Genomic DNA, 18,666 nt, shown 5'->3' with positions numbered 1-18,666 from the left:
GGAGGGTACTTTTCCATTCTGCGCGCGTCCTCCAGCTCGATCAGATAAAGGCTCTGAGCGCAGTGTCCTCTGCGGGGAGTCCGCCACTGCAGCTTGACGCACTAGTTTCCCAATGTTTTATTTCACAGTCAGGGACTCAGACAAGCTTTGCTGGTGTCCCACTGACAGAGTCTGACTGCTGGTTTTACAGGACGCTATTTGAACAACAGCCACATCATGTTAAAAAACCCCAAAAACGATTGAAATTCATGCATCCTATAGGGTGGAAAGTACATTTCTGGCATGTTTCTGATCTAAATAGAAAACATTTCAGATGAAAAGCTTCATTCTAAAACTATTCATTCTATTCCTATTCATCCTCCTGAAACAGTCTCCCTGCATCCTTTGATCAAAATATGGAGCTGAATAATTCAATAACGAGGAAGATGGAGGAGTGAAAATCCTAACTTCTTTTTGGGCTTTATAAATGTTTATGGACTTAATATGTGGTTTGAGAAGTTTTACCTTTTTACTGACCCCTCCTTTTTGTGTCCCGCCTCCCCTCATGCTACTGCTGCTGCTGGTGTCATGTTTTCCTTCCTCTCCTCACAGATTGGACGCACAGCCAACAAAGGGTCGCAGCTGTGAGCACGTCAACTCTCCTCATCCTCATCATCCCAGTAGTGGAGGGTCCCTTCACCTGCCTGCTTTCATCCCAGCAGCAGTGAAGACACAGTGGTAGCTCCGCCCGGGCTTTCTTATTCCGATGGTTGTGTAAAATCTGAGAGGCCCGTCGCTCTGTCAGCAAACCACTCAGCACCTGAGATTGTGTGCAAATGTGTGAGTTCAGCTGTTGACCAACCGGGCTATGAAGGAGAGCCGTTCAGTTCTGGGTTGACTTGAGACGAACAGGACGACCTGAGTGAGGAGCAGCCATGGGGCTCGGACAGTCCACTAAGACGCTGGTCAGCAATGACACAGACGAAGGTGAGTACGCACACAAACATTTTTGTGTTTGAATTCTTTATTGACTTGAAGACCAGTCACCTGTGCTGCCAGTGAGCCTCAGTTAGTGCAGAAGAGGAAGAAAAAACTATTGTTTTTACAAGCTATCCTTCAATATGACCTCAGAATGTCACAAAAAACGGTTCAAGTAAAATTTTTGAAGCACTTTTTCAGCATTTTAACCCTTTCAGTGATATTTTTTATATAAAGGTTTGGCATCAAAGTCACTTTGATTTCCAAAGCCCTCAGTTTGAATGAATATTCCTTTTACATTGGTAGATAATACATTTGGACTTTATTGATTTGAGCTGGTCCCTGAAATGACTTCCTCACTGGCTGCGGACCAAAGACTTCAAACAAGTCAGCGTTACATGAGTCAGTGGTTGACTCAGACTTTGTTGTTGTTGCCTGGCTGCATCGCGTTGTAACCTCACTGATGTGCAGATATCAGGAGAAAACAGGAGGCGGTAGAATAAAAAAAGTCACCTGGAAAAACCAATTTGTTGACGAAAAAGCCAAAAAGAGAAGAGGTTGGGATAAAGAAAATTATGTGCTTTTACAAATTTAGAGTGCTTATGGTTACAATTTCTTAATGTTTGTGTCAACTTTAATTTTTTCGTCATCGTTCTGTTCTCCATGCACAGCTATAAAACTCATGCACCCTTTCTTTTAGTAGCAATAAAGATGCAAATGGATTTTTCCCTGGTACTGGAAGGTGTTACCTGCAGCGGGGATCTTTGTTTGTTAATTCTACCATGAAGTTATGGGGCCGTGAGCTGCAGCAAGGTGAACACATGCTGACAAGTCAAAGACAGGTGACAGACGTACAACAGCAGCTTGATACGGCATAATCACAGCCACAAGCGGAACAACTTTTGCTACAATTCTTTAATAAGATAATTACATAAAAAAGGGGGAAATGTAAAATACAGTTGAACAAATGAACATGTCACAAGCAATATAAAGGATACAACAACTTTCTCTTCACAGCTTATTATCACAGATGTGCTCTGATGAAGTTTGCTAGGACAGGTTTGGATCCCCAGAGAAGCGTGTTTGTGCGTCATGTGTCTGAACATGTGTCTCATGCACAATCAGGAGACTTGGGTTGCCTCTCAACTTGTTTACCACTCACCACCTCGCAGCAGCAGCTGCCCTGCACAAGGAACCCTCAGGTTCTGTTCTCGTTGCCAGGGAAACCAGATAAATGCTTATCTCCTGACACTGTTATGTTTTTTACAGGGATTACAGGCTTTAATGAAGAATAATTAAACCAGGTACAGTTGAAAAAAAATCGACTGCTGGCTGACCTGGCTTTAAAAATAACAAAGACCTTTTTCTTAAATGAAGAATAAAACACACGTTTTAGTCATTTTTAAACATTTCTTGCAAAAAATGAATACAAATCAATCAGGATAACAGTATGGTGTCATGGTTGGTCGTTTGAATGCATTTAAATAAACCTAACAAAGTACAAAAAAAAACCTGATTATATAACTGTACTTGAAATTTAGCTGTAATTCGTGATTTTCTTACATGCCATAAACATAAGAAGAGCTCATTGCTTTGCACAATCAAGCAGAAAGTCACAAAGATAAGCAGAGACTCTGAATGTTCCTGGGGAAATACTTTGTTCACAATTTCCAAATTAAAGAATTTACCAGGTGCCACATTACTCAGATGGGGCAGAAAGTGCAAGCTATCAGTGGCAGTTAGACCAAATCCCCCAGGAAGTAGGTGGTCAAAAAGCCTTCAGTGACAGCAAAAGAGCTGAAGGCAAGACTTGATGTCAGCAGGCACTAAGGTATCAATTTGCGCAGTAAGGGAAATACTAAATGCTGAAGGGCTGGATGCCCAAACTAAGAGATTACCAGCACTGGGCCAAAAGCGCAACGAAAAATCGGCTCTGATATACTGAGATCCACTCACTGAAATTAGATGCTTTTTAAAAGAGTATTAATCAATTAATCAGTGATAAAACAAATCAGGTATATAATGCAGGTCTTACATCTTCTGAAATTGTCACACAACTTAATAAATATCCTAAATAAATCCAGAAACTAGCATTTGCTGGGTAACTTCAGTCCTTCTAATTTAAGTCATAGACACATAGGCAGCTGTCAGTCAAAATCAACCAACAGATGCGTTTGTGGGTCCTGATTTGCTCAGGTCGTTTAGACCATGGAAAGGTCGTCAGTTCCACTCATCTGCAGCTGTTGGTCATTAAACGGTCAATGACTTGTCCATCATTTAAAGATATGCTTTAAATGCATTAAAAGTATAACCACTTTTTTTTATTTTTTTTTTCAAAAATCGCATCATCTTGTCAGAGAAGTCAGCTTTCTTACTGCAAATCTTATCAGAACAGAATCTTTGAGCATCCCAGCAGCGCATTTGTCAACTCTGAGCTAATTCATGACCTGTATGTGATGTACGTGATGTATGTGTGGGTTCTAAAGGTGACCTCATGAAGCACCCATAGAAGGTTGGGTAAACACCTAGAGTGACTGAGTGAGGCCAGGAATCCACAGTGATCCATGTCTAACACAGTACAATAATTTTGGTTTCCACATATAGTGACTGCAGGTAAAGTTTTCAGTCCACAAAAGTGTGTTTTTGCTAATGGCTGACTGCATCTGTATGGATGTGTGTACATGTGATTGTGTTCACCTGAGTGTCAGAGTGGGCAGCAGCTGTTCCGTCCTTGGGGAAACAGCAGAGAGGGAACACCGTTCGTCCTGGTTGTCATGACAGCAGGTAACAAACAGCCTCATCCGCTTCCAATTGGAGATAATTGCCGCTGATAGACGGAGCAGAGCAACAGAGAGGGGTGGAAGTGTGTGTATTTGTGTGCGATCTGTGTGTGAGTCGAGCTCCGGCACGATACGGCAGCAAAACCAACATTGGGAGGCTGCTAAAGCAAAGCTTAAGCAATGTTCACATTGTTGAAATTCCTATTAATGAACAAATGCTTCTTGCTGAAGGTCTTCTTCTGTCTTGAATTTGTGTTTTAAAATATCTGTCTGTATCAACATTTATATGCCTCAAAAATGCGAAAAATAAATCGTTTTTTCTTCTTCTTTTCCCTTCACAGTGAATTTTGACCATTTCCAGATCCTGAGGGCAATAGGCAAAGGCAGTTTTGGAAAGGTAAGTTTCTTTTTATACCAAGCTGGAATTTAAATTAAAAACCCAAAAATGGAAATATAATCTAAATACAAACACATATGATGGTTAGAAAGTAAAATTGTTTGAAATAGTACCTAGCTTCTTATGCTAAGACAGATGATATAATGGTTATTAAAAGTCATGTGGTGGCTTTAGAACTTCACTACTCAAAAGCACGCATTCATGCACGCTCACGCATCCGCACGCTGTCCAACAACAGATAAGCAGTTTAATCACAGTTGGTGGAAAGCTGTTCAGTGCAGGGAGGGGCTCTGCTGATTAATTGTGCCAGTTGGTGTCCGGATCACTCTCATAGATAGCAGTAATCAATGGCTTATTGATGCTTGCAGCCTAGACAACCACAACTACAAATGAACTGTGCACGTTTGAGATCTATACATTGAAATGATGTTTGTCTGAATGTGAAACTTGTGTACCCATCCGCAGGATAATCAGACAGAAACAGCAGGGTTGTTTTCTGCATTTGGCTCACATCAGACCGACTCCTCTCTGTCATGAAGAAACTATAATAACGATTCCAGGCAGCAACTCAGACAACTTGGGGGAAATCTGAAGCTTGATCCTCGACATTAAAGACAAATCCTTTCTTTTTCAATTTTCCTTCTAAGTTTTGTCGTTGGTCAAACGTCTTTCTGGTTATTGCAAGGATGTTACAAATCCCTCACACATTTGAGCGCCACGTAGACGGATGCTTGAGGCTAGCATGAATAAATGATGCAAAGCACACAACTATGTTGAAATATTGAAAAGCAAAAATGTCTTTTTAAAGTTGGCAGTAATTAAAATAACTTTTTTTTTTTTATCTGTAGAATGCAGCCGTCTCGAATGTCCAGAGCAAATTATTTATCAATAATTGTTTGACTGGTCTTGAAACGTTCAAGTTTCTCCCAAAGACACTCGCAGAAACTTTAAAATGGTCTTTCTTTTGCTATAAAATCACTTATTGGTGTATTTTTGTGATTAACCCATAAGAATCCAAAAAAAAACCCCAGAAATGTCTTGTTCTGTGGTTTACTCGCATAATTTTCAAAAATGAGTCTGGATTTTTATGGGTTAAAAAAAACCTTTAACAAATAATTAATATGTTAGAGAGAAATCCATTCTGGTGAAGTCTATTGATCAGTCATAATCATAAAATAGTCTCAACAGATTGCAAAAATTCAACCCCTTGACACCTGAATGTACTTCCAGCTATGAAAAGGTAAATAAATCATGAGCTTCATCCAGTGCGGGTCCTTGGGTAAGACCCTTTGTGCTAGGGCCTAACTATGTAGCCACGAGGGGGCCCTAGTCCCTGTGCTGGTCCCCAGCCCAGATGAAATACAGGAAGGGCATGCGGCGTAAACATCTCTTCCATAACCACCTGTGCAAACCAGTGAAAGGTGATTGGCTGTGGTGACCCCTGAAGGAATTTGCCGAAAGATGAACAACAATTACAAATGCAAATTTGCTCACACTTGAAGAACAGCTTTGTGAAAAAAAACAATAACGTATAAACAATAAAACAATAAACAAACAAAAAACAAACAATAAAAAAAAAAATTCAATGTGTCGACTGCAGAAAAAAGATAAGCTTGCTCACGTTGTGTGAGTTTATTCTTTGATGAAAGTGTGATGAGGAAGATTAGTGAACGTAATGGTACTGTTCTTCTTTATACCAATAAAAACAAGGAACTAGAGATGTGTAAAAAGATTGCAGGTGGAGTAGTGCATCAAAACAGCTGAAATCCCCTATTAGTCTGTTTAGTGCTATTTTTTTTTTCCTTTGCCCCCACCAGTTGTCTTACTTTTCACAAAACACTATAGTTCATCCCAAGGAATATGCAGGCGGGTGACATGAAGGATGGATTCACTTTTGGTACCAATCAGAAGATTCTGTTCCTTAGGGCACCTTAGATTTAAAGGTTCAGGTCCAGTTGCCTGGAAGAACAGGATCCTGTGAGAACATGACCTGAATGACTAAGAATCTCCAGACCTAACCGCGTTATGGGCGAGACATGGGCGAGACTGAAACTATTCCTTTTAAAAAAGACAATAGAAACAAAAAGTAATTTACAATATAAATAATCTTTAGGACAAATACTAATGCTTTGAAATAGTAGGACATGGATTCTTTAAGTAATGGTAGCTTCATGGCATACTTTTCTTTGGTTACTGTTGTTTTATAATGCATTTTTTTAAGTTTTTTCTTTTGCACATAACCATCTAATAACACTAATCAGCATTGTCTACGAAATTATCATTTGATTGTTCGGCAGTAGTAGACTAAAATGTGTAGTCACACCTTGTTTCCTGGGGTAAGTAAGAAAACAATAAATAAATAAACAAATAAAAGTTTGATTTTATGTCTTAAATTTTCGTGACAGTTTTCAGTTTTCCATCAACATTTGGACTACAGAGGGTTGCAGTTTTCTTTTGAGTGGTGTTCGCCCTGCAGTAAATTGATTTTAATGTTGCGGCATTCTGTCATGACTTTAAGGTTTTATGTTCTTTATCATAAAACAAAATGTTTGTTTAATCTTGTAAAAAGAATGAAGCATTACGCAGCAGTAAGGCCTAACCTAAAACCCGCTTTTAACAGGTCTGCATAGTCCAGAAGAAAGACACCAAGAAGATGTACGCCATGAAGTACATGAACAAGCTGAAATGTGTGGAACGCAACGAAGTGAGAAACGTCCTGAAAGAGTTGCAGATCATGCAGAACCTTGAACATCCTTTCCTGGTTAATTTCTGGTAAGCCTGCATGTTTCTTTAAGTCTTATTTCCATCACATTTATGAGTAAGGATTGCATTTTTTCTGTCTGAATGTTGAGACCAGTTCATCAACATTTTGATTTTTGTTTGTGATTGATAGCAATTAGTCTATTTAGCTATTTAGTAAACAGTTTCAAATCCTTCTTCATTATTTCATTGTAGATGTTGAAATTATGTAGTGCATAAAAAAAGATTTTTTCCTGCAGAGAAGTGGGCCATGTCAAGAGAAGTTTGTGGTTTTCCTCTTTTTGTCACTGAGCAGGAAGCAGCAGTTTCATCCATGTTAGTTCACCACCCAAAGCTTATAGTTCAATCAGAAAGGTGTGGAACACTGGGGCACACTTACATGCTTCCATCCATCCATCCATCCACTTTAACTTGCTAAAAGGAAAATGTAGTGAGCTCAGTGATCCAAGCTTATCGTCTAAAGCACAGCCTGTTTTTCTCTGTGTGCATTTTGACGGTGACAGGTCTCTAAATTCTGCAAGGGTTAATCCTAAATGACTCAGGTCATGATGAAAACCAGAGTCGTTTTAGTTCAAAGCTTCTATACCTTTGAGGACCCACTCCGATCGTCTCTGGAGGTATTTTCAGTCCTATTTTCATTGAAATTATGACCTTTTTAGCCAAAACCCAAAAAAACGGGGTCATTTTCTTTGGCATGGTTTCTGACAAGCGACAGTAGTTCGTTAGAAATATGCCTCTGAGTTGTGGGCGGTAGCTATGGTGTGGTGAAACCCCGCCCCCCTTCAAGGGACGTAGCTTGTGGCACGTGGCTACGTTATAAATAAGCTTTTTTTTCAAACTGCATTTTTCCAACCGCTCCTGATTCTGAATGATTTGAATAAAGAAATACTCAGACATGCAACTTTTGAGCTTAATTTCCTTAATGAATCTCCTCCATCATCAGAAAAATGCCACGAAAACATGTTAAAAAAACACCAAAAAACACCGTTGTCGTTGGAGAGGGTCTTTAAGTCGGTTTGTTAAGTCTCCCAAGAAAGACATCATTAATTCTTTAGAAGAACTTCTGTTGAATAAGAAGAAATCACTCTTGTTTTTTGTGGCGCTTAATGACTCATAACAAAAATAAAACCTGTCAGGATCATAGATTCTATAATTCTAGTATTTTCTTTGTAGAGGTTTGTCCTTTTGATGTGTGAAGATAAACTTCTGGTAAAAGGGAAAGAAGAAAAAAGAAAGGTTGGCAAGAAGGAATAGATTAGTGTACAGACTCAGACAAACAATCCAAACACTCGATTTTTGTGTGATTGCATGCTGTGCTGCTCAAAAAAAAAAAAAAGTTGGTGCTGTTGGCAGCATGATGCCCCCCATGGGTGGGGTTGATTTCCACTGGACGTTGGGCGCTGTGCCCTCTTTCCCGTCCTCCCCACTTCTGTCTGTCCCTCTCACTCTGTTGAGTTGGCAGACATGATTTGAGGGGCGGGGGGGGGGCTTTCAAGGTCAGATTTGGGGTGAGACCACCTGCAAGTGTTTGAACTTTGCTGAACTAATTGCAGGGGAAAAAACGCCCCCAGCTTGGACTGTCCTCTTTTCCTCCTTCTGTGTGCTCTTTTCATTCTTCTTTCACCTTCTCCTTTAACCCCCCCTCTCCTGCTGGATTTCCCTCCTTCGCCAGCTGCTCCACTTCCTTTTCCTCCCACTCGCTGCCATTGTACTTCCCTCTGGGAGTGACCGCAGAGGTCTTTCTGTGCGCTGCGTGTGGCCAAACAACAGTGCATCAGAAAAATAGAAGTAAAAAAAGAATAATTCAGAGATATTTTTGTTCAATCAAGGCATCACTGAAGCCTTACAACAATAAATAACAGATATCACTAAAGCCATTTCACATTACGTACTCATACTTCACCCCCAATTCCATGTTTTCCCATCATGCTGAAGTTTAGATTGTAAATGTGTTGCCATGACACTAGTTTTTTGTTCTTTTTTGTGGCTCATTTGGTATCATTTCTTTAATACATGTCAGTTTACGTCCAAATGAACATGCAGATTGGACAGTTGTCCTGTGACTGAAGGGGGCTTGAGAAGATCATGGTTGAGTCACATGGCTGAAGCACAAGCCCAAATAATAACTTCTCCACCCCCCGTGCAATACAACTATGTAGTTAGGTAAATATTGTTTGCATTGATATGTTGTGTTTGGTTTAAAGTCTGACTAAACATAAAGTCATTAAACTAATTTAAATTCTAAGATTTGAAATGTGAAAATATGATTTTAAGATACTCTCTTTTGTAGAGAAAAAAAAAACGTTCTTTTCTCATCTCTTACAAAAAACATACTAAATGTGCTGCAACCGAGGCTACCTTATTGTTCTAAACTTTAACATCTAGCTGGGTTGATTCCACAATTCACCGTTTTTGTAACTTCCCTGAGGATAGGATGACCTGAACCTGAAAGGAACTTGAGAGATCAACACCCATCTTGAAAGCTTTTATTTGTGCGCTGGCTTTCCCATTACAGAGCAAAAGACTCCTATTATTTTTGGAAAGACCTTATAACCTTCCCGTACTGACAACATTTTCCTCTCTAAAATTGCTGCTTGAGTCTCTGCTCTTTGACAAAAAAACAGAACAACAGACAAATCAGATCCTCAATGGAGGTGGTTACAGGTGCTGAGCATCTTTAGAGGAAACTGTAGCAATATTATACTATATCTCACCTTTTTTATGGGAGGAGAAACATTTTATTTAAAGATTAGAATCTCTGTAGGTAATAATGAGGTTATAACCCGGTACATAATGTGTTATTGTTCACCTGAGAAGCTATTTGTTTTACCTTCATTTTAAAACATTTTAGACTTATATCTTTATTTTTATTTTGCACACATTGCAGATTCTTCACATTGGAGGCTTTTATGTCTGTCAAAACTGAACTTAAATTTTAGGATGCTTCACAATTTATGGGGAAAAAACCTTTTTGATTCAACCTGACCTTTGTTTGACTTGACTGATGTGCTCAGCACATCCTCAGAGTCTCGCTTTGGTTTAGCTTTAAATAAACCAAAGAGCTCTGCTGTTGAAACCGCCCCCTTCTTTAAACATTAGAGCCGTGTCTGATAAATGTCTAGCATAGCTTAAAGTCTAATCCTTCTATAACGTTTAAATAACACTTTTTAAGACTAATCTTTTTTCCATAAAAACTTTAAATCCATCGTTTTCCACTTGCATTCAGTGCCAGCCCATCCAGCACATCAGCCACCACTAACAAGAAGTTAGTGGTAAATTTACAGATCAGCTTTGGGTTTGAGTATTTAAAGCTTCTGAAGAAGCTTTTTATTACACTTACAGTAAAAAGACTAGCTTCTTTTCTTTGTTTGGAGCTTTCTTTCTTTATCTCTCCTCTTGACTCTTGACTCTTTGCCCCATGACTGCGCTCATTGTGTCTTTTGTGTAGGGATACGGCCACAGATTCACGGGGAAAAAGGCTTTTGAAGTCATTGAATGCATGTACCAAGCAACACAAACCACTGGAGCAGCAGCAGGGAGATAAAAAAAAACAGCTAACTAACTGTTTTTCCATTAGCTCTTTAAAAATGTTGATATAAATACTGACAAATGAAAAATATATATATATATATATATTTTTTTTTGTTTTTGTTTTTTTGCTTATGTTCAGTGTTATATTACACATATTCTAATAGAGAAAGGTCTTAATAAAAATGCAAAATTGCCATCAGATTTATTTTAATATAGTTATCTGCATTGAATCTTTTAAATTTGATTTTCAAATCAAATCCTATCAAACTTTATTTAAAAAGGGCTTTTCATACCGCAGTAATGTAAAGTGTCTTTTTTGATGCTATTGAGGTATCTGTCTCACTGACAACAGGGAAATAGAAAAAGTAGACTAAAGTAAAATCTTTAAGCAAAATATCAGGGTAAGCCACCGTCTGTATATGAAATCTGGACAGAGTGACTGGAATGTCACTCTTGATAAAGGCTGACTTCCGACTCCAACAAATTGATTTGGTGTGTTTTTATTTTATCCTTTGGATGTGTCCCTGTGTCTATTAAAATGTTTTATGTCATTTTAACAATGACTGTTTTTTGTTTTATACTATTCTCATTTTGACGTATCTTTGTAATTGCATTACAAAAAAAGCCCAGCTAAGGACAAGTGCTGCTAACAGGTACGGCTAAAAGCCTTAGGATATTTTCTGTCCTTATTTTAATAAACAAATTCAATTCATTTCAAAATGAAGTTAAATTTAATCGCCAATTTTTCATAATATGGATGCCGCCATGTTGGAGTTAAACATCGTTAATAAGCAGCGATTGGTCTGAAATCTGTCAAACGTCCTGATCATTCGATGTCAGACAGCAGGCACCACATACTTTTATTGAGGCCTCTCATTGGTCATTTTTTATAAGTGAGTAAATATGAAAACACTGGATAATTAAGAACATGATTTAAAAAAAAGGCAGCATAGCAAGAATTGTTATTCTGACAAATATAATGACTGAGTGAAAGCGGTTTATGACTCTATAGAAGTCTATGGGATTTTGGCTTCTTGGAGCCATCAGGTACTTCCTGTTTGGAACGTGTAGGGGTGGGGAGCCTGTTCTTGTATACAGTCAATGAACCAAACTTATTGATATCCAGAAAATCGTTGTTAATTTGTCTAGACATAACCTAGCTAATAGCCACACTGAAACTAAAGTTTCCTAGAAGATGAGATAGAGGAGACCCACACAGACGAATGACAAATACTCTCAGATAATTTAGGCATCATGAGAGAATTGCTGGGGGGCTGATAAAAGTGGGTTGGAGAAGCTTTTTTTAGGGCAATCTGGACACGGACATTCAGGCCCCTTGATATCAAAAGGTTGTTGGAAAAGAGAGCCACCAGAACATCATGGAGGCTTCTGAAAATGCCTCAAGGTGGCTATAAATTTAGAAGGGAGGGGCCTAAAGTAGCAGATTGCATGGAGACAAACCAGAAATACCTTCCGACCCGGGTTCTTCACTGAGGATGAGTCCAAGCTACACTTTAAAAATGTTACAGCATTCGAGAAAATGGAACACAGTTTCATGCTGTGATGTACTTTGATGCTGTGATAGAATCATTTGCCTTCTAGAGTAGAAGACTAAAAAGTCTGGAAGACTGGAAAGTTAAAACTCATTTGCATTAGGGGCTCTTTGTATGAAAACATGAGATAATCTCACTAATGCAACTCATATCTACCTGAAGAAGACAGGCATTGTTCTCTGTTTACTCCCATTAGTCTTCAATCAAAGAGCAACAATATCCAGAAAGTCAGAAAAAAAAGTCTTCTTTGTGTTTTTGGGTAAAAGTTTTGTGAAGAGCACATGAACACATGTATTAAAGCTGGTGCACTTTTCAAATGAATAGAGGGAGGAGAAATAAACAGAACCCCCAATCTCACAACTTCTGCAAGGAATTGACAAAACCTCATTTTACCTTTTAACTGCAGATTTTGCCAAATGCTTGGAAAGCAGCCTGTCAAGCATTTGGCGTGATGTCAAGGTGACCTGAAGGGGAAACAAGCAGAACGCAGGGTGTCAAGATGTAGAACATAATGTTATGTGGCCCTGTTGAAGGCAGAATGTGACCTTGGTAGAAGTCAAAACACGGAGCTTTGCGAGTGAAAATGAGAAGATTGCTGGTTTTGAGTATCCCTTTGACTGAATTGATTTCTTTAATGCTGTTGGAGTGAATTTTGTGAAGAATATTTGATTTTCTGCATGAGTTTTGTGTTTGCTCAGGCTGCAGTGGACAGAGAATGATGGGAAATGTCAGTCAAGTAGAGGTGTTGGCAGATGGGGGTGGGGTGGGGGTTAGGTGAAGGGCTGGCTGCATCGATCCTGCACGTCACAGTCTTCAGCTGACCTGCTGAGTTCCTTTAAGCAGGTTGCTCTGACCAGACTTTCTGTTTTTGTGCAGTTAGTATCATCCAATTACTAATACTTCAATACATTGATATACCATCCTAATAATAATATTCCTTAAATTATACTCAATTTGTGAGATTAGGAATAAGATGATAGCAAAAAGATGACAAAAAAATTAGTAGTTTTTTATTTCTTGTTGCAGCAAAAACCTTTCCCTTTAGATTTATAATCCGCTAAAGTAAACAAGAAACATCTAATCCAGATTACAAATAATTTAGCAGTATTATTTTATGATCCTTTTATATAACCTTTTATGTCATAACTGTTACCCCAGGCAGAGGACAATGATGTCTTTTGTAAGGACATGCTACAACTAGCTGGATGTCCCCTGCGGTTTCTTGAGACATCCATTACTGACGAGGCCTGGGGTGCCTCTGCCTCTAAAAGCTGCATACGGGATGCCGTCCCGAGAGGCTGACAACCTCCGGGGCACCAAACCATCACATTGAAATGCACGTGAGGCGACGACAAAGAGAAAGAATGAGATGAGCACTAGGATCGGCCCGTGACTAACGGGAGAGGCAGGGAGAAACCCAGCACTGGACGGGCATAATGCCAGGGCAGCTATTGAAAAGTCTGCACCATTACAACATAATGAACAGGCACTAATCTGAAGCTCAACTGCTGTTTACTACTATCTGCCTAAATACTGTTAGAGGCATCAAAGAGCAGCTGCTGATGTTTGCTTGATGCATTTTTAGTGCTTTTATTTACTCAGTGCTGCTGCAAAAAGAAAGTTTTACGATCTGACTATCTTGCTGTTGTAGTTTTATAGAATATGGGTATTAATGGAAAAGCCTTATTTTGTGTAATGAAGATTTTATATTTTACTTCAAGTGTAGAATTACAATAAAATTGTGGTCGTTTTTTTCAATAATTGGATGAGCTCACTTTTGTACATGTTACATGAAACTTGTGGCAATAGCGCCAAAATCAAAATCGCTTTTTTTGTCTTAAATCTATTTAGAATTTTGTTGCGGAAGTGAGATATACATGAAATTTTCTGAAGCTTTCTTCAAAACCTCAATGAGAATAGTTTAAATATTGTTCAGGATATCTTCAATGACGTTTATTAGGAAAACAAAAGTGACACTTCGCCACTCTTCACTAGTTCGACAAAATTTTAGCATGATTACAAAATTGTCTCTAATTTTTTGAGTTATTCACAATGTGTCACAGCTCAATGACATTCAGCACAGACAAAAAGGTTAATGACCCACTCCAATAAGAATTGTGTTTTTGGTGTTTTTAACATGTTCTTGTGGCATTTCTCTCATGATGGAGGACATTTTTAAAGGAAATTAGGATTAAAATTGTATTTCTTTATTCAATTTGAGTCAGGAGCTGATGAAAAAAATGCAGTTTGTGATGTAGAAAAAACAAGGGTTGGGCCACACAAGCTCCCTGCTCCTCTCTTCTACCAGTTATAGAATAAATTCCTGATCTTCACAACACATCAGACCTTAACAATTTTAAATGTCAACTAAAAACTTACCTCTATAAAATGGCTTTTAATACTCAGTAGTTTGTGGCATTTTAGTTTCTTTTACGTATTTTATTTATTAACTTTGTTAACAGTTTATTAAATGTTTTGCAGCACCTCATCTAAAGTGAGGAAGGTTTTTACCACAAACAACCACAAAGCATGAAGCTTTTAAGAACTTTATAACATTAAAACAGACTAAACACACAAAAAATTTTCCGTAAAAGAAATTTAATCGTTAACAAAGTTAATTAATACATTTGTAAAGCTTATAAGCAGTTTAGTAATATAGATTTTGAAGACAATGATTTGACTTTAGATATTAATAAATCTTATTAACACTTTTAGGTATTTTCAAGACAACTATAATGCTAATAAATATCTTACTAGCATCTTATACATTAATAAAGCCTATTAATTTGTGAAGTTAGTTAATAAAACTTATAAGCTTATGAACATTTAGGCTTGTGTGAGACAACAATAATGCTAATAAATGTCTTACTAGAACTCCAAACAATAATAATACTTCTTAATTTGTTAACAAAGGTTGTTTATAAAACTTATTAAACTTATTAACACTGACAAGTTTGTTAGGCATCTATAATGCCAATAAATGCATCATTAGCATCTTAAAAACATCCTATTAATAATGCTTGTAAATGTGTTAACTAAATAATTTAATTAACCATGTTAGACTTATTGTACTAATAACATTACTAACACCATTAATACTAACAATATTAATTACTAACACCCTTAAAATTCTATTATAAAGCTTGTTAAGGAATCTTAATATATATTGTTACCAAAGAAACTAAGCTGAAGTTTGGCAGACAAGTGGGGGTTTCTCTTCTGTACAAGGCCGACTGAGACTCTCAAAAACATGGAAATACCACAGAGTTTGAAATAAAACAACATTCTGTAGGAACATTGCTGATTGTCTGCATCAAAGCTGTATAAATAGAACGTAAGGCGTATGCACATGCATCAGTGACTCAGTGTGTACATGCTTTTTTATGTGAGCGGGCCTTTGCCTGTCATTACGTAGATTATAAATGGGACTTTGATTGCAAACAGTCAGTTGCCGTTTTCATATGAAGCGGTTAGGTTCATTATTTGTACTTCATAGCAGTCCCATAAATGCTTCTTTGTTCTTTTTGTGCATCTGTGTGTTTGTAATGGCTTGTTTGCAGAGTACAACCACGTCCCCATGACCATGATGGAAAAGCCATTTCAGAGTTTACCACTTTGACTTTTGCTGGAAAAGCCAGTGGGACAGAAAACATGGGAAAGGAAGCCAAGCACAAGAATTGGTTTTTACTTGATTAAACCGGATTTGCTGATGACTCAAGTGTGATATTGATTGGTTTGATGGTCCAGCTGACCCTCCTTGATGGCAAACAGTCCTCTTTCTTAGCTCATGCCGTTTTTAGAGTATATCGAAGAGAGGATGAAAAGCATTCTCATTATACTAACTATATATCTTCTTGTCTATGATTGTACATTAATATATAAGCTTGTTATAAATGACAGACTTATAAATAATAATATATTCACGTTGTTTCAAATGTATTCTTAGCTTTAAAGCCAGTCCAGTGATTGATATGTGAGTAAACATGTTAATGCGGATGTTAAAGTACATTTAAAAAGAAAAACAAATGACAGAAGGTTTTTATCAAACTGTTACAACTATTTTATAATACTGAAAATAAATTAGTCTTTAAAAAAACACTACTACCGTGTCTCAAGAGATCATCCCACAAAGGACCTGGATTCCAGGTGCCAGCACATGCCAAAGTGATGAAAATCTGTGATGATGCCATGATCCATGTGAATACTCGATTCTGATTGGCTCCAGGGTTTCCATTAAAAACTGATAACGGACCCTGAAAAAGGAAGTTCCTGTCACGTCTTAAATTATTGTGCTGGCCTAACCACCAGTTGGTAACTGGAACAACAGACATTTGGAACATACATTTTTCCTCTGTTTATCACAACAGACCGACAATAGAAAAGAACCGTCAGATGGCTCTACGATGGACATGCCAGGATCTCTTTTAAATATTTACCATCAACAACAATGTTGCTTTTGAATGGAAATACTTTGTTGCCTGTCTTCCTGCCTTATTGTTTCATAGAAATTTTTTGTTGATACAAATTTACAAATTTTGGACTTTGTTTCTTTGACACTAACTTGGTATCACTCAAAACGATGTGTAGTTTATACACCACCTTCTTTCGCTTCAGCAGAGCGAGGTCGGTGCAGGCCCTGTGACCGGTACTATGACAATGTGTCGAACCGCGTATCAAATAGTCTTGTGAAAACCGAAGTCTCAATATTTGATTTATTATTTATTACTTTCACAAGAGACCACGGGGTAAGAGGGATGATTTCCATTTAAGGATTCCACTGTCAGAAATGTATGGACTTTGCAGAAGCTACTGTCCTTCGCTTCGCATTGGCGGGTTCACGCCCCTTATTAGACATGTCCATTATAGGTGTGTACATTTCAGTTAAATCCCACAATTGGTACACTTTCTGATGCTGTTAAATTCTGGAAATTGGTGTCTGACTAATGAAAACTTTTTTACCTCTCTGATTTACTATTTCAAGAGATTCTTGCAAAATCTTTCTCATTGCCTTTTACATTTACATATACCAGTACCTTAAAAAAAATCGTTTTTTATTTATTTGTAGGTATAAATCTATTAAGGCCAATAGGACATAATAAAAATAATATTGCAATATTTTGAATAAACTGGTGGCTTTATGCATACAGCCCCAAATAAAAGACGAAAATTTTCCCTTACTCTGCCTCACAAAGACATTTATAGAGAGATTGATGGTAATGCATAAAACAGAAAAATGGAAACGTTTTCATGTTGTGCACATGGACACACTTCACAAAAAGACAACAAATAAAAAATTAACAAAACATTTTCCATGTGCAAAATATCTCCTTTTTTGATCAAATACCATTTCAGTGTAAGTGTAATGACCAGGTTAATGGTGCTTACGGTGCATCTGTTTGTGTGTGTGGCATCCTGAGAAAGAGGGAGGATAAAAAGACTGCAGAGAGAGAAACAGAGGAAGGAGGAGAGACAGAGACAGTTAATCAAAAGATTAATAGAGAGTAAAGTGGCTCTGGTCCAGAAAACACAACCTGTTGTCTAGCTTACAGTTTAAGCTTAAACGGGCTGATTTTCTTGTCTCGGCTTACAGTTTTTGTTTTCCGTAAAACCACTTTTTACTCCACTTGGTGGCTTTTGTGGTGAATTGTACTGTGAGGACTTCTAAAAATTTTAAATTCAGATTACAAAATTTGTGGATCTCCAATAATATTGATCATTGGATCAACATAAATAACAAGTTGTGTTTTTTGTTTTTGTTTTTTTTTGTTCAATGCAGCCTGTGCTGTATCAGCCCCCAAAACAGCACATGCTGTATCAAAGTGAGGCGGTACTTTCATGTCTTAGAAGGTGTGATGTTCTTCTGATAAGAGTTTAAGAGCTTTTCCCTTCAGTGCCAGACTGAAAGACTTTTTTTTTGTTACTTTTATGCTCATCTCCATGGAAACACAGCTGCACTTTCCTTAATGCAGCAAGGCTTTAGCTTTTAGTTGTGTTTAAAAATCCAGAATTTGTGAGATTATAACCCTGCAATTAACTAAAGTGTTTTAGAAAAATAAAGTAACAACAATATATATTTAACTTCAGCTAAAAAATAAAATATTTGGATCAAGGTTTAAAAGATACATTTCCAAAACAATATGTTTTTAATGTTTTATACCAGCAAAATAATAATATTTTAAATCTTTAATTTTCAAATATCATTATTATCATTAAGTGATATTGCAAAGGTTTTAGCCTGCTTTTTTTAAGGAAAATGTCACATTTTAGTATTCCTTAGGGTAAAAAAAACTCATGAATTTTATTGGTAATACATATCACTGGCAGGGAGAAAATAGAGCATAAACAAAGACTGTAAATGTTTGTTTGGGGAGGTCTGTAGTGAATGAGTTTGTACCTTTATGATGCGCTTTCCCCACTGTTTGGTTTTTCTTCTTCTGAGCCTACAGGCAGTCAGACTCAGCACTACATGAGCCTTAGCAGACAGTTTGGAGTCAGCTCAATCAATCCTCATCCATCCAATGCAGAAAAGCATGACATCCAGAGTAAGCACCCCCACCCCCAGAAGGTGGGGGTGGGGTTGTAGCAATATGGCAGAAAACGTAATGCTGTGTGCGTGAGAGCTCAGTTTGAGCCAAGATAATAGTCCTTGGGTTGTGGTCTGCCCTCCACTGACATTTTGATGGATCTG

General features: G+C 37.7%; 1 protein-coding gene across 2 annotated transcripts in view; it reads left to right on the top strand.

The window, feature by feature from the left end:
- stk32a (serine/threonine kinase 32A) overlaps nucleotides 1-18,666 on the top strand; it is a 70,126-nt gene that overhangs the window by 390 nt on the left and 51,070 nt on the right. Inside the window, exons 2-4 of one of the 2 annotated variants that reach the window (XM_004084211.4) lie at nucleotides 592-966; nucleotides 4,079-4,134; nucleotides 6,755-6,906. In XM_004084211.4, coding sequence (XP_004084259.2) covers nucleotides 915-966; nucleotides 4,079-4,134; nucleotides 6,755-6,906 — 260 coding nt within the window. In that variant the 5' untranslated portion in view covers nucleotides 592-914. Of the gene's footprint in view, nucleotides 1-591; nucleotides 967-3,274; nucleotides 3,742-4,078; nucleotides 4,135-6,754; nucleotides 6,907-18,666 lie in introns of those variants that run through there. The other variant, XM_011492373.3, reaches the window with a different exon arrangement.

Source organism: Oryzias latipes, chromosome 14 (assembly GCF_002234675.1).
Source record: "Oryzias latipes chromosome 14, ASM223467v1".
In the NCBI taxonomy this organism is placed as follows: Eukaryota; Metazoa; Chordata; class Actinopteri; order Beloniformes; family Adrianichthyidae; genus Oryzias; species Oryzias latipes.
Note: the sequence above shows the minus strand (reverse complement) of the source record. Positions and strands in the feature narration are given on the sequence as shown.